This window comes from Papaver somniferum, chromosome 10 (genome assembly GCF_003573695.1).
Source record: "Papaver somniferum cultivar HN1 chromosome 10, ASM357369v1, whole genome shotgun sequence".
In the NCBI taxonomy this organism is placed as follows: Eukaryota; Viridiplantae; Streptophyta; class Magnoliopsida; order Ranunculales; family Papaveraceae; genus Papaver; species Papaver somniferum.
In genome coordinates this window covers 13,305,129-13,320,552 of record NC_039367.1, presented here as the reverse complement: position 1 = coordinate 13,320,552, position 15,424 = coordinate 13,305,129, and the positions used below count along the sequence as shown (strand labels likewise).

Below are 15,424 nucleotides of genomic sequence, written 5' to 3'. Positions count from 1 at the left end.
TATTATCAGTTTGGGGAGAAGAAGAAGATAATGGGTTGTTCAGTGGGTAGTGAAGAAACTGTAATGCAGTGGGAGAAAACTGAAATGGAAGATATTTCATCATCTCAGGAGAAGATTTTCGTTTCAGTTAGGTTAAGACCTTTGAATGCTAGAGAGATTGGTAAGAATAATAATGATGGTTCTGATTGGGAATGTGTTAGTGATAATACCATTATATTCAAGAATAGTATTCCTGAAAGATCAATGTATCCAACTGCTTATACATTGGGTAATTATCCAAACACCTTATCTTCATTCATTCTTAATTGTGCATTTTTTGGTTGTTGAAGTCTTTTGTTTTACTCTTAGTGTATGTTCTTTAGATTGTTAGGATTTCAAGTTCTGGGTAATTTTGTTCTTCTTTTATTGAAATTGGGCTTCTTTTTGAAACTGGTTTGTAGCTTTTTAACTCCTTCATCTCACCACGCAGACAGTTGAAAGTTCGGCACATGAGTTTTTAGGGAAGGACAACTCAACCACTCTCTCGGCTAGTGTGGTATGAATTGCAAATGTTACTTCTGCATTAAATATTTCATGTGATTCTTAGTAATAATGGCTCTTGTTCCTTGAATTAACTGAAACGATTATCAAGAATTCTGGGTTTGGTTGAGTACAGAACTTTGTTGATCTGGCGGGAAGCGAACGTGCATCTCAAGCATTATCAGCTGGTACGAGACTGAAAGAAGGTTGCCACATAAATCGCAGTTTGCTTACTCTAGGAACGGTTATTCGCAAGCTAAGGTTGCTAAACTTTTCTTTCATTGAACTGTTTCTTGTTACGCTTTTCTTTCGTGTTAGGCAGCATCAGTGAAATGATTAATGTTTGCTATTGATTTATATGTTATCGTCGGATGCAGCAATGGAAGAAATGGACATGTTCCTTACAGAGATTCTAAGCTTACACGTATACTTCAACCTTCTTTAGGAGGCAATGAAAGAACAGCAATTATATGTACAATTAGTCCTGCGAGAAACCATCTTGAACAGTCAAAAAACACCCTCTTATTTGCAAGTTGTGCAAAAGAGGTGTCTACAAAGCTTGGGGCGTTAACTGCCAGGCGTTGATTATATAAACGCCTGGCGTGGATTATATAAACGCCTGGCGTGGGGCGTTGATTATATATACGCCTGGCGTGGGGCGTTCAGAATATCAACGCCGGGCTGGGGCGTTTGTATAATCTTCGTCTGAATGGGGCGTTAATTTTATGAACGCCTGACGTGGGGCGTAAACTTTATCAACGTCCCAACGGGCGAACATTTTATCAACGCCTGAACCGGGCGTAACTTATATACACGCCTGTTTATGGGGCGGTGACTTTACGTACGTTTCACAACAGGCGTAGATTATATACACGCCCGATGCCAAACGGTGATTATACCTCCGCTCCACTATATATAGTTTTGGTCTTGGTCCCAGACCAAATATGGTCTGGAATTTGGTTTTGGTCCAGATTTTAGTCTTTACTCCGTCCCGTTGCGTCTCGTCCCTGGACCATAATTATAGGTTTGCTCGTCCACTGCAGTTGCTCTAAGGGACGGAAAGAAAAAAGTCGTCTCTAAGATTGGATGAAGTCTGCAACAAATTGATTATCACAGAAGGCGATTTCTGATCTGAACTTCAGACATAATGTCTTTTTGGGTAATTAATTAGTATAATCATTTCCACTTTTCTGTTTCCTGTAAGTATTTATAAGTAGTTTGATTGAGGAATTCTTTTATTGGATGTTTGTTTGATCTTCTGTTACTTATTTCAGGTATCGAAATCAAACCAGGAAAGCCCTTACTCTTCATGGTGTTGATGCTCACCAAGGAAAGATTCAATTACTCAGGGTACATTCTTTTGTTATTTCCAGCTTTCTTCTAATATAAATGAATTCGTCTCATTGCAACCCTGGGTGATTTGAATCTTTCCTTGGTGAATCGCATCGCAATTCCATTAAGTTCCTCTTAAGCAAAGAGAATTGTAGTTCAGTGCAATGTAGGTGACAAATGTGCAGTTTTATTATGTGCGTTATTGCCAGACAAGATGAAATCATCAGCTTGAATCTTCAATTTGACGCGGAAGATGCAGTGACTTGTTCAGTGCTTGGACCTCGAAGTGTTCACCTTACTGGGTTCTATTGTGGGAGTGGTAATGGTGAAGGAGACAGTGATGATTCGCAGCCGTTATGTCATGAGTTTAAGGATAAACTATATATTCTGCTAACGTCTTGATACGTTATTTGCTTCAATTATTGTTTGGCTTAAACCTTTTTTTTTTTGTTAAAAGTGATTCTTATGGAGAGGATACTGTTGAAACTGATAACGAGGCCGATCAGTCTGCTGATAGTTTAGAGGAAGATAAATTTGATGACTTTATAAATGTCTTCACCATCAAAAGGCCGTACGAGCGAAGGTATAATTACTAACCTTTTAGAAATGATTGCAGGTTTTATATTGGGCTTATTTTGGTTTCTTTGATAGTACAGTTATGGATATAATGCTGTGTATGACTTCTACCGACGTAGTGTTTGAAATGCTATATGATGCAATTTCCGTAAGACCGTCCATAGGTATCCTTTACAGGTTGTGCTACCCTCACCCAGTAAGAATAGGAGCAACACTAACATAGACATAAGAACACACTACATTTATTATGAAAAATTGAAACTTTAAAGCCATTTGATTAAACAATCATAGGTTCAATCATGACTTCTTCTTTTTTAGCATGTTCAATCTTGACTTCTTTATTGTGGTTTTGGGCCAAATAGAAGCCATCAAGTTTGTATTGCATATACTTTCTCATGACAATTGATTTCGGTCAGGCCTTTGAGGCATATCAAGGATATGCTTTCTAGTATTAGTTATGTTAATTGAAGTGCTTCCTTCATCAGCTGATGTTGATTTTCCCTTGCAAAAATTGAATAAAAATGTGCGTCTTCGAGTAATAATTTTATTTGGCAGATATGTATGTTTACGATTCTGATTATAAATTTGTGTTGCCTTATGTTTCATTTGACGCAGTGATAATTGAGGAGACAGATGATGACAAAAAACCTGCAAATATGAAAGGGAACGGCAAACGCTCTAAGGAAAATTACCTAGTAAGCGACTCAGATGTCGATGATGAAGAGATTATTGTCAAGGATCATTTTTTTATGCCGATGATGAAGAGATTGTTGTCCAGGATAATTTTGGAAACCTTGCAGCGAGAGTTGGAAGGTTTCCGAGAATGATCCTATTTCTGAGTTGTCCAAGAAAAAAGCCATGACTGGGAGTAAAGAAGAAGCTGACTGTAATTCTGAAATACAACTAGCTAAGGAAAGCAAGAAGGGTAGTGGCAGCAGTGAGCCTGGCACATTAAGAAAATTGAACCAGGATAGCCATGTTCAAGAGTCAGCAAAGCAAAACAGTGAGATACTTCTTATGCATATCTATTTTTTTGTTTTTTTTCAATTAATGGAGAACAAAAACTGCACATTGTAAATGATAAGTCTCCCGTCTCCATGAAAGTTTTCTCAAGTATTAGTAGTGTAAATATACCTTTTCCCTTATCCTTTTTGTTGGTAAAATCAGGATATCTGAACCACCTTAAGATTCCTCTATGCCGTCAACTAATATTGGGTAAGAAAGCAATGTATGATGTAGATGGGGATGCAAAGACTGAACAAATCATGATCGTGTTGGACTCAAGCCTAAGGAGGAGCAACCTACTGCCATGTGAGACCTTAGCTGTTTATAGTACCATTTTGTTTGTTTCACAAGTCATACAAATGTGTTTTCTACTTTGCTGTTGTTTTCACATTAGCTCTTGTTTATTTGTTTATCAGTCAATCTAAAGATTCATCTGTGCCATCTACTGATATCACGCTAGGAAGTGATGTTGAGCCCAAAAACATGGATATTGCTTAGGAGTTACACCTGAGGAGCAACCTAGTGATAAGTGAGACCTGATCTGCATTGGTTTACCTTTTTTGTTTGTTCACATGAGCATGTCGTAAAATGCCTTTTCTTTCTGTTATTTTTTTTTTACGACAGTTATTGATTATCTGTAAAATCAGGTTGTTTGATCCATCTAAAAATCATCTGTGCCATTTTGGCTGATATTGGAAATAGAAGGGATCTTGGAGGTGATGCAGATGCTAAGACTTGAAGCCATCGATCAGGATCATGTTGAAGTCAAACCAGTGGGTTTGCAACTTACTGCTAAGTGGGACTTGATCCGCCTACATTAACCTTCTTTGTATGTATTGCATGTGCGTGTCATAAATTGCTTTCATGTTACTGTTTTAGTGTTTTTCACTACAGCTCTTGTTATTTGGTAAATTAGGTTGTTTAAAGCATCTAAAAGTTCATCTGTGCCATGTACTGGTAACAGGCTAGAGAGTGATGCCACACCTAAAAAAAGCATAGAAGGAATCATGGTGAAGATGGAGATGCAAAGACTAAAAACATGGATCAGGATGTTGCTGGAGTCGAACCTGAAAAGGAGCAACCTACTGACAAGTAAGACCTGATCTTTATATATTAACCTTTTTAGTTTGTTTTGTGTCATGGAAAGGTTTTTCACTTGTAGTTATTAACAGTGGCTTTTTTATATTTATATATGAAATCAGGTTGTTTGAAGTTTGAACCATCTAAGGATTCGCCTGTACCCTCTAATAATATTGGGTTACAAAGTGACATTAAGCCCAAGAAGAAAATCAGTAGGAAACGTGGTGAGGATGGCGATGCAAAGAATGGAAACATGGACCAGGATCCTGTTGCAAAACCAGGAAGAAGCAGCCGAATGACTAGTGAGACCGACTCTGTTTATATTAAGCTTTTAAAACCATCTTGTTGTTTTTTTGAAGCATAATACATCTTTCATGTCATCATGAATTTTCATCGTTTCTTGCCTTTACTCCTTATTGCTTAACTGAACATTCCTAAGTTGTCATCCATCCACTTACCGTGTCATGTTTTCGTTTTGCTTGAGAGCTTTGAAAGATGGATGGGAAGTGGGGCTGCAAGAGAAGGACAGAACAAGCAAGCTAAAGAAACAAAAAAGGTTTTCACTAGGAAAGTTAGAACACCTTACAAAAGCTACCTATTCTTGAATCTGTTGTAAAGCTTCATGATATGTCTCTTATTTTGGAAGGGAAGGAGTAATATCCATGAAGGAAAATAATATACCCAAATTCAAATAGCTGCCTCTATTAGAGAATTTCCAGCAAACTTATAAAAGAAGAACTAAGAAAATTATCTCTCTTAGTACTATTTGGGAAAATAGCTGCCTCTATTAGTAGTTTTCACATCTGGGAAAATTAGGCGCAGACCTAAAAGAAATAATATTCTCATTGTCAGGCCCATAATTAATTTTAGGTACCGTGACACCCAAAATTATCCGAAATTATTAAGAATAGCTACATAACTCGGTATGCATACTATTTTTTCAGGCATAATTCGTTATGCAGCCTAATTTTTCAGGGGTATAATTGGCAACGCAACTTGGATATAACATATCTAAAAATCCACGCTTTGGAATTTTACAAATTTTATATCGTTGGAAATCTTTTTAAGAGAGCTACACAACGAGTACAAACAACAATATCAAATTTTTGTTTTTCACGAAAAAATTGGAGGTGATCATCATTTTTAGGAAAATTTTCGAAAACTGACTACATATTCGTTATGCAGACTCCAAAAAAGATGCATAACACAAAATGCATACACCACAAAAGATGCATAACATGTTATGCAACCATACTTTTGTTCATGCATCAATTATTTTGGTTATGCAGTCACTAAAATGTTGTATATGCCTGAATCCAACAGAAAAAAGCAGACGCATAACGAATTATACAACCATTTTCTCGACTGCATAACAAGTTATGCATCTATAACAGGTTATGTAGCCATTGTTTTGGTTGATTTTAGTGCGTACAGATACAATTGATGCATTATGCAGCCATATTTTCGGATGCATAACAGGTTATGCATCCATTTTCACGACTGCATAACATGTTATGCATACATTATTGTAGGTGTATGACAAGTTATGCAGTCTTTTTTTATTGTTGGCTTCGATACTAACAAATAAGTTGATGCACAGCGTGTTATGCAACTATTTTCTGGACTGCATAACAAGTTATGCAACAATTTTTGTAGATGCATAACAGGTTATGCAACAACTTACGTAGCTGCATAACAGATTATTCAACCACACCTATTTACTTCTATTACCAGAAATCACACAAACCACTCATTGCAACAGCTACAGCCTTGAACACCAAATTCTCCATTTTATCTCTCAGTCACCAACAACAAACCCAGAGCAATATCAACTCCAATTTTTAATTCGCCAGTAAGAAAATCTGGCAGAGTTATGTCTGTTTTCTGGTGCTATTCCGGCCGAATTCAGGCCTTTATTTTGGTCTTCACCTGTAAGAATTCCTAACATTCATCTAATTCATTTCAATTCATACACCAGCAGAGCTTCAACCAACATCAATTCTTCTTAGTTGCTATATCAATTCAACAATCCACCACCATTTCTGCAATTCGAGCACAGACTCACCACTAAATTCAGGCCATTTTTTGTGAAGAAGATCGAACTTCTTCACAGCTTGTACTTCAAACTCAACAGAAGCAACAATTCAATCAATAACAACATCAATTCCATCACAGACTCGAGTCCATCTCCTTCTTATTTCTGATTCATTACTATCTTCAATTAACAGATTTATTTCGAACCCCCAAATTCAACTCCTTCATTTATCTGTTCTTGACCCAAAACAGCACCATCAGATTCCACCACTTCCAGATCTTCTCGAATTCTATTTCTCAAGTTTAATTCCTTGTTGTAAGACCAAATTCATCATAACCCATCTTCGGTTCCATTACAGCCATCTCTTCTCCGTGTTCTTCAATTAACGGTCACCAGTAGATCCTAATCTTCTTCGTGTGAATCTGATAACAGCTTCACCTCTTTCTTGAAAAAACACCAAATTCAAACCCCTTAATCAACCCTAACTTGCAATTTTTAATGTGAATCCGATTACAGCAGCCCCAATTGTCTTCTCAACCATATCAACAGTTTCTCTATATGATTTCACCTCAATAGTTTTGGATTGTGGAAACTAAAATTAGAAATTCGGCGCGTGAAGAAATTCATAGTAGAGAAGAAGAAGAAGAAGAAAAGAAATTGAAGAATAAATTCACAGTAGAGAAGAAGAAGAAAAATAATTTTATAAACTATGGGTTTGAGAATAATTTTTCCCTAGAAAATGGGTGCGCGTCTTCAGATTTCTGGGCGTGGGTTTCACAGTGAAAAAAAATCTGAAAAATGGGTGTGGTAGTAGTTTTCACATCTGGTATTTCGGTGGTACTGCTCACCCTTATTTATTGGGCTTTAGACTATCTAGTATTGCCCCTCTCAAGCCTCATAAGGAGAGGTCCTGTAATTCAAGTTTGTTTTACTTGTGTTCTAGTTGATACTACTAAAATTCTTTAAAACAAACTCACTACATTCAAATTCTTTCTCTGTGAATCGGGCGATTATGCAACTCTAACTCAGTACTTTCTCAAAACTCTTGTGATGTTGATTATTCTTTGTTATATCCAACTTTATTAATCATACTTTGATCTTCTGGTTAATCTTTACCAATGTCTTTGAATTAGCAAGTATTTTGCACCTTTTGTTGTTATTTATTTGGTTTTTTCCTTTTCATCTTATTGTTGTTTTATCTTCTTTATTTATCGTTGTTATTTATCCATGTGACTAATCTCTCCGGTGCTTTCCAAGATGTGTTACAGTTTTTTGTTTTAACAATGGTGTTTGCTACTTTTCATGTTGTGTTCATGGCGTTTTCCGAGTCTGCTAATCTTAATGGTTTAATTACATGTTTATCATGTGTTAGTATCAACATCAATTTGTGGAGGAAGTTTCATCTCCGATTCAATTCAGTTACTTGTTTTAGAACCAAAGCCCGCCCTGACGTCCGCACAAAAAAATTCAAAAAAATCATTTACCACGTCAACCGGAAAATATGGCTAATCAGTTTTCTCTGCATCCATGTTCATAGCTACATTTTCCTTTGTTATTCTAAGTCAATATTCAATACCATCACTACGCATAATCAGGAAAAAAGAAACAATATTATCATGTTTAATTGTCAAAACCATAAAGTTTTTCCTCTTAAGACTCTTAAACCTTATTCCCTGAACTCCATCCAAGAAATCAAGCCTTTGTGGCTGCTCAAAATGGAAGATCAAAACTCATTACAAGTTGGACAATTGGTTAACAAATTCAAGAAAGCTACTTTAGATCTGGGAGACACCAGTGAGATTGTTATTATTCAGCAAGAAAGTAACAATAAAGGGAAAGAAGTTGAAGAAACTAACTGGGAGGCTAGTGCGATTGGAAAAGTTATCATTGAGGGTAGAACGAGTCATGATATGGTCTGAAAATTCATCCATTTTACTTGGCCTTTCATTACAGATGAAAATCTCAAAATAGTCGAAATTGATCCCAATGTTTTTATTTTCAAGTTCAGTAACTGGGATTTGCTTAACAAAGTTATAGATGAACATCCTTGGAATATTAACAAGAAGCTGCTAGTGGTTCATGACTACATACCGGAGATGATCTACACTGAAAAAAAATGGGGTTTTCAATTGTTCTGGAACCAACTAAAATTCCTACTACCAGAACACATGAATGTTTTTGATGTCACAAAGATTAGTGAAATTATGAGAGAAGTTGTTAAGATAGAACCAGCTGTGGGTGGAGTACCAGTGAAGGTTTGTGTTAACATTGATCTCACTAATCCATTGAGAAGAGGTGTCAAAGCTATATCTAATGCAGGGTTAACTCGACGGATTAAATTTTACTATGAACGTCAACCTCCAGGTATCTGCAATGAATGCTACATAATAAAACATTGCAATGTTTTATGCAAGGATGCTGCTGAGTTCCTAGTTAAGGCTCATGAAAATCCATATTTCTTTGGAAAAGTCTGCAACCTAAGAAAGACAGTTTCCTCTACAAAATCTATTGAAGCACCAACCTTCAGAAAGAGTCAAAAGAATTTTCTTAAGAACACTGTTTTTGTCCCACCCAAAGACGGTATTCCTGTGAACATGGATTTTCTCCTCAAGCAAAGCTCTGAAGATGGTGATGAAAACACGAGATTATGGAAGCGGCATAGAGCTAGCAACAGCACTACTCTTAGTCTCTCCAGTTCTGAAACTTCCTCTTCTAATGCTGATATTGATAAAAACATGGGAGAACAAGCAGCTCACAGGGGCACAACTATTGAAGCAAAAACTGTTAATGCACCTGAAGAAGGCCAGGTAATTCTTACCCTGCTATTATTATTTTTTTAAAATTTTTACACCCTTTATTAGTTTTCTTTATATTTCTTTAGTACTCTTTATTTGTCAGGTCAATTTTTTTTTTTCTTCAGCATTTATTGCATTTTCATGCATGCACAAAAACTCATCCTAAGTTTCACAAACTTTTTCATCGTGAAAATTTCACATATTACTTTCTAGTTGTACCCTCATCATAACTTTTTTCCACAATTGTTTGCATACGTATCTCAGAATGAAAATAATCTCCTGGAATGTTCAAGGTTTAAAAACCTCTTTAACTTGAGATCATCTAAGTGATTTAATAAGATCCCACAATCCAGACATGATTTTTCTTTGTGAGACAAAAATTTGTCAGCATAAAAGAAAGCCTCTTTTAAGAAACCTTCACTACCCCAATCATGCTTTCATTCAGCCAATTGATTTATTTGGAGGCCTTGTTGTGCTTTGGAAAGATGGTTTCACTTGTAATTTGTTAGATGCTAGTCATAATATGTTCAACCTTTCAATTCAGTCCGATCCTAGTAAACTAGCTTATCACCTTACCTGTATGTATGGTTTCTCTGATTCTACTAGGAAAAAAGACCAATGGGAATATCTTTTAGAAATCAGTAATAGTATTAGAAGCCCTTGGATCCTCATTGGAGATCTCAATTTTCATATCACAGGTGATAACCAAACTGCTACCTCTTCATCTGATGGTTTTGTCAATAGTGTCATTAATTCATGTGGTCTTGAGGATTTAGGTTTTGTTGGGAAAGATTACATTTGGACCAGAAATAATCTAAGTACAGGCACTAGAAGGTCTAGGATTGACATGGATTTAGGGAATGGTGACTGGTGTTATTATTTTCCTTTCTCTTAACTAAGACATTTTACCCAGGTTGGAAGTGATCATTGTCCCATTATGTTTTCATCTAATATAACTATGCAAAAAAGTTGGAAGCCTTTTAAAATTTTTCTAACCTGGTTAAATGATGAAAGTAGTAGTTCTGTTATTGAAAATGCATGGAAGATTGATGTGGTAGGTTCTCCTGGTTTCCAACTTGTTAAAAGATTTCAGTCAACAAGGAAAGAGTTATGTTTACGGAAAAGAAATCATATTTGAGATGTTAATACAAAGGTAGACAATTTAAAAAAAGACTTGGATACTTTACAAGCTCTACCTCCTTCAGATAAAAATAAGTGAGTTAAACAATAGGCCAGGAGTCCTCAAAAACCTCACTGACAGCAGGTTCGTGACAAAAACAAGGGGGTTAATTATTAGAGCATTGCTCGGTCGAACTCGCATGCGTTTCTATATCAAGCATGTTTGTCAATGTTAGTGATCAAAACTATAAGTCTTGATTTCTAGTCTATTATAGTTAAGTCTCGGACTATGAAAGAAAGTGTAGTTGAGCTCAAGGACTTCATGGAGATTCATCATACAAGTAGAAGAACTACTCAAGGAACCGGTGGAACTTCTCGACAAAAAGGTATGTGAAGACTTGAACTTATCTATCACTCAAAAGTCTATCTACTCTATCTCCTACTATTTGAGACAAGAAGTCGTATGCTATATATATAGACTTGGATTATACACATTTGGTATTTCGAGCCGAGTATACCTCGCCTATCTATATCTCGAAATATGTGTTGGTAAGATTTTCTCTTCGATCAAGTTTATCTTTACCATGTGACGAAAGTCATGATATGTTTCAATCATCTTGAAAATTGCTTTGACAAGAAATGGTGTAGCAACTATATAACGTCCTCTAAGAATGTTTCAATGATTGAAATGAGAGTTTAGATTATATAACCAATGGTGGACATAAGCATTGTTGTGGAAACACATTTATGTATAAGTCCTATTCCTTGAACCAAAGTTTGCGAACTTTGTTGGTCAAGAGAACCGGAAGAATGGCGTGAGCCAAGTACGCGAACTGCCTAAGTTCTCAAACCCGAGAACTTTTACTGGAGTTGACAAACTACTTAGGTGAACATAAGTCCGCGAACCAGCGAAGTTCTCATACCCGAGAATTTCTGTTGGAGTTTATAAACTCTGCCCGGTAACTTAAGTCAGCGAACCTAGTCTGCGAACTTGAGAAGGTTATATATCTGAAGATGATTTCTGAACTTAAACTTAAAAAGACTAAGGAATGCAGTTTGCAAACCGTGGTTATAAAATTTCATGAACCGATTCAAGTGAATCAAATCAGCTTTGCTTCAATTGTGTCTTTGTATTACATAAGATTTCCTTGCAATTGAACAACTCTCTAACTAGTTCATTTGAAGTCATTTGAACTAGTTATGGTAAAGAAGAACATGGTTGATATGAAATGCTCATATGGATAACCTTTTGGTTAACTATTGTTAAACCAAAAAGTGCATATGTTTGGATACGGTTAACAAACCTAGAAACGTGCATTGTCAAGTGTGTGTAACAAGCTAAGTTTTCGATCTAACGGTTGAGAAATATTAGCTTGAATCTAAATCAGGTTTTCATCTAACGGTGAATATTCAATGCTTTGTTACTAAGCTAACATTGATTGCGAATCCTGATTTGAAAGACTATATAAGGGAGACATCTAGTATTGTGCAAAACTAATCCCCACACCTTTCGTGTGATACTAGTTTGCGTGCTAGAGTCAATTCTCCTTTAACCTTTGGATTTCTTCTTCTAAAACCAGGTTAACGACTTAAAGACTTCATTGGGATTGTGAAGCCAGACCGATACTACTTTTATCGCAGTTGTGTGATCTGATCTTGCATCTTCTATCGTACGAGTACAATCAGAATTGGCTTGAGATTGATATCTCCGATAGGCAAGATATAAAAAGTAGTCACAAACATCTTCGTTTCATTGTTTGTGATTCCGCAACATCTTGTTTCGCTACCATACGATTAAGATTGTTGTGAGGTGATTGATAACTCTAGGTTGTTCTTCGGAAATATAAGACTGGATTATCAATTGATTCCTGTTCACCTTGATTATTATCAAAAGACAGAACAAAACCTTTAGGGTTTATCTGTGGGAAACAGATTGATCCTTTGATAGCCTTGTCTGTGTGAGACATATTTGTTTATTGTCAAAGCCTGCGATTTTGGGTCGTAGCAACTCTTAGTTGTGGGTGAGATCAGCTAAGGAATCAAGTGCGCAGTATCCTTCTGGGATCAGAGGCGTAGGAGCATAACTGTACCTTGGATCATTGGGAGATTGATTGGAGTTCAACTACAGTCCAGTCCGAATTTAGCTTGGAGTAGGCTAGTGTCTGTAGCGGCTTAATACATTGTGTGTTCAATCTGGACTAGGTCCCGGGGTTTTTCTGCATTTGCGGTTTTCTCGTTAACAAAATTTCTGGTGTATGTGTTATTTCATTTTCCGCATCATATTGTTTTATCTTTATTTTTGATATAATACAGGTTTTGCGTTAGATCATCAATTAAAGTAATCCAACCTTTGGTTGTTGATTGTCATTGATTGATCCTTGGATATTGATCTTTGGTACCATCCAAGTTATTCCTTGTATTTGATTAGAACTCGCAGTTCTTGCTTGAGTAAATCAAATCAAGAGAGAGATATAAACTCGTTGATATACTTTTAATTGATTGAGTCTTGTTGATTCTCTTAAAAGTATGTTCGATTTTTTCCATATAGATTGCTAAGCAAAATATTGGGTGGTGTTGTTAGACCCCCGATTTTTCAATTGGTATCAGAGAAGGCAAACACGTTCAAGACCTTACAAGTATGTGTTCGTAGCGATATGACTCTATAGAAAGAGGTGTTATCTTTATTAACGTACCACCAGTCTTCGATGGCTCTAAATACTTATGGTGGAAAATTGCTATGCGAGCTTTTCTTCAAGCACGTGATTTTCAATCATGGGCATATGTTGTTAATGGCTTTGATGCTCCCGTTGTGGCAGTTGGAGATGTAAACGTTCCCAATAATATTGGTGATACAGTCCTACCGAGATACTTGATACAAAGCAGAATTCCGACGGTTTGAATGCAATCATACATGCCATTACCCCAAATCTTTAGCACCATGTGTCAAATTGCACTAGATCTAAAGATGCTTGGGATATCTTAGAAACCGTATTTGAAGGTAACTCCAGTGAAAAGGAAGCTAGACTTCAAAATCTTAATTCCGATTGGGAGAACCTTCGCATGGTAGATGAAGATACATTTGATGAGTTTAATCACAGAGTGTCTGAAATTGTTAATGCATCTTTTGCATTGGGTAAGACTATTTCTGAAAAGGACATTGTGATAAAAATTCTCAGATCGCTGCTATCTAGATACGAGTCTAAGAAGCATGCCATCGTTGAGGGAAATAACCTTGATAATCTTTCTAGAAATACATTGGTTGGAAATCTAAAGATCTTTGATCATGAGAAAACATCCAAAGTCGGAAAGGATGTTTCCTTTAAAGCACAGAAGAACACTAAATTACTTGATAAAGGTAAAAGTGTTTATGTCTCTGAGGATGATCGGTCTGAGGATTATTTTTCGGATTAAGATATTGACAAATCAGTCTCCTTGATCACAAGACAGTTTAGGGATCTTCTATTGAAGAGAAGTAAACGGTTTTCAAGAGACAAATCTAGGTCATCATATAAACCTCACAATCGCGTTCCTCCTAAAAACAGGGATGCTGATGTCGAGGATATGCCACAGTGCTTTAAGTGTAAAGGCTTTGGTCATTTTGCAAACGAGTGCCCAAATCGTAGAAAATACTCTGGGAACAAAGGTCTTGTTGTAACACTTGATGAAGACAGGAAATCAAGTGTTGGTCTTCTATGTGAAAACATTGATTTTTATAATTGTAGCAATACATATATCAATCTTGATGGTTTCGGTAAAGAGGAGAATCCAATCAAGATGAAAGAATCAATTGATCCATCCTTTGAAAACTCTGGTTGTAATGTTTCAGGATCTACTATGTGTCTAGCTGCGTTCACACCACAGATGCCTGAATACTATCCAAGTTTGACGTGCTCGTTTTGTTCTCAGAAGGATCATGAACTATCAAGATGTTACAAGTACAAACATCAAGTGAGGCACGCCAAAAAACTTCAACGAAGAGCAAATCGATTGGCAAGGAAGCTTAAACTTGCTCAGAAGACTGCTGAGGTATGTAGGATTTTATCTTCGTCTAAGAAGTTGGTTTCCAAAGACAAAATAAGACCATTAGATAAGAAGGTATGGTCAAATCGCTTTGATAGACAGAAGTCTTAGGATTCCTCTCTAGAGGAATATGGTGGACAAATTATTGTTCACCACAATACAAATTGATTGTGTTGTTTGGTAAATATTGTCTCATGTGCCTGATCAAAAGAGATAAGATTGTGTACCGCTCATGACTTAGGATTTTTTTTTTAGGTTCGTTTTTCCTGTCTATCAAATAAAGTAAAGGGTTATTATCGATAATTCTACTCTTTATAGGGTTTAGAGTTGGGCGTCCACGAACCTGTTTAAAGGTTGCGAACCCTACATTCCTTTTTCCTCTCTGATATCATTTATATCTTAAGACTGCTTGATGAGATTGTGAATTCCACTCATAAAAACCAGTTATTTATAATTGTTCTCTAAGCATCATGTCTTTGGATGGAAAATATGTCAATATGATTGTTAAGCCATCAATCAAGGAAAAAGAGAAATCTCTAGTAACCCATTCCTTGAAAAGAAAGAGGAGGAATACAAGAAAGCCAAGGACTGTCCCTTCTAACTCTCAGAAATTTTCCGATGTTCTTGATGAGTTGATGCAAGTAAGAAAGGATATTAGTGAAATAAAGGCTTGCGTTTTAAGATCTTTGGAAATTCATAAGGCCCTGGTTCGACATCATCAGCCAAGACGGTTCGTTGGTATTGACTCCTTCCTTCACGAACCTTATATTCCAATGGTTGTTGACGACAAGGAGTTCGGGAATGATAAGGAATTTCTCAAAGACATTTTTTCCTAGTATGTCTTCTTTTTGGCTTAGTTGGAAGAATAACTAGTGCTTGAATAGCAATGATTGTGACTACACATAGCTATTATTTTTCATCTTCTTATTTTTTTTTTAGGTTT

The 15,424-nt window shown here is 36.3% G+C and overlaps 1 protein-coding gene and 1 long non-coding RNA gene across 4 annotated transcripts; both read left to right on the top strand.

The window, feature by feature from the left end:
• LOC113315334 (kinesin-like protein KIN-7E) lies at positions 1 to 1,104 on the top strand. Its single transcript, XM_026563626.1, has 5 exons — positions 1 to 268; positions 330 to 349; positions 470 to 535; positions 656 to 780; positions 897 to 1,104. Exons 1-5 carry the CDS (start codon positions 31 to 33, stop codon positions 1,102 to 1,104), a joined length of 657 nt encoding a protein of 218 aa, XP_026419411.1. The 5' UTR covers positions 1 to 30.
• Positions 1,105 to 1,971: 867 nt separating this feature from the next.
• LOC113319496 lies at positions 1,972 to 5,209 on the top strand. 3 transcript variants are annotated; one of them, XR_003345555.1, is made up of 8 exons: positions 1,972 to 2,434; positions 3,043 to 3,430; positions 3,595 to 3,738; positions 3,849 to 3,961; positions 4,080 to 4,274; positions 4,397 to 4,524; positions 4,635 to 4,814; positions 4,997 to 5,209. It is a non-coding gene; the product is annotated as an uncharacterized LOC113319496 (long non-coding RNA). The 3 variants fall into 3 exon arrangements; XR_003345554.1 differs by lacking the exon at positions 4,997 to 5,209 and having other exon boundaries at positions 4,080 to 4,261; positions 4,635 to 4,965; XR_003345553.1 differs by lacking the exon at positions 4,997 to 5,209 and having other exon boundaries at positions 4,635 to 4,965.
• Positions 5,210 to 15,424: the final 10,215 nt, after the last annotated feature.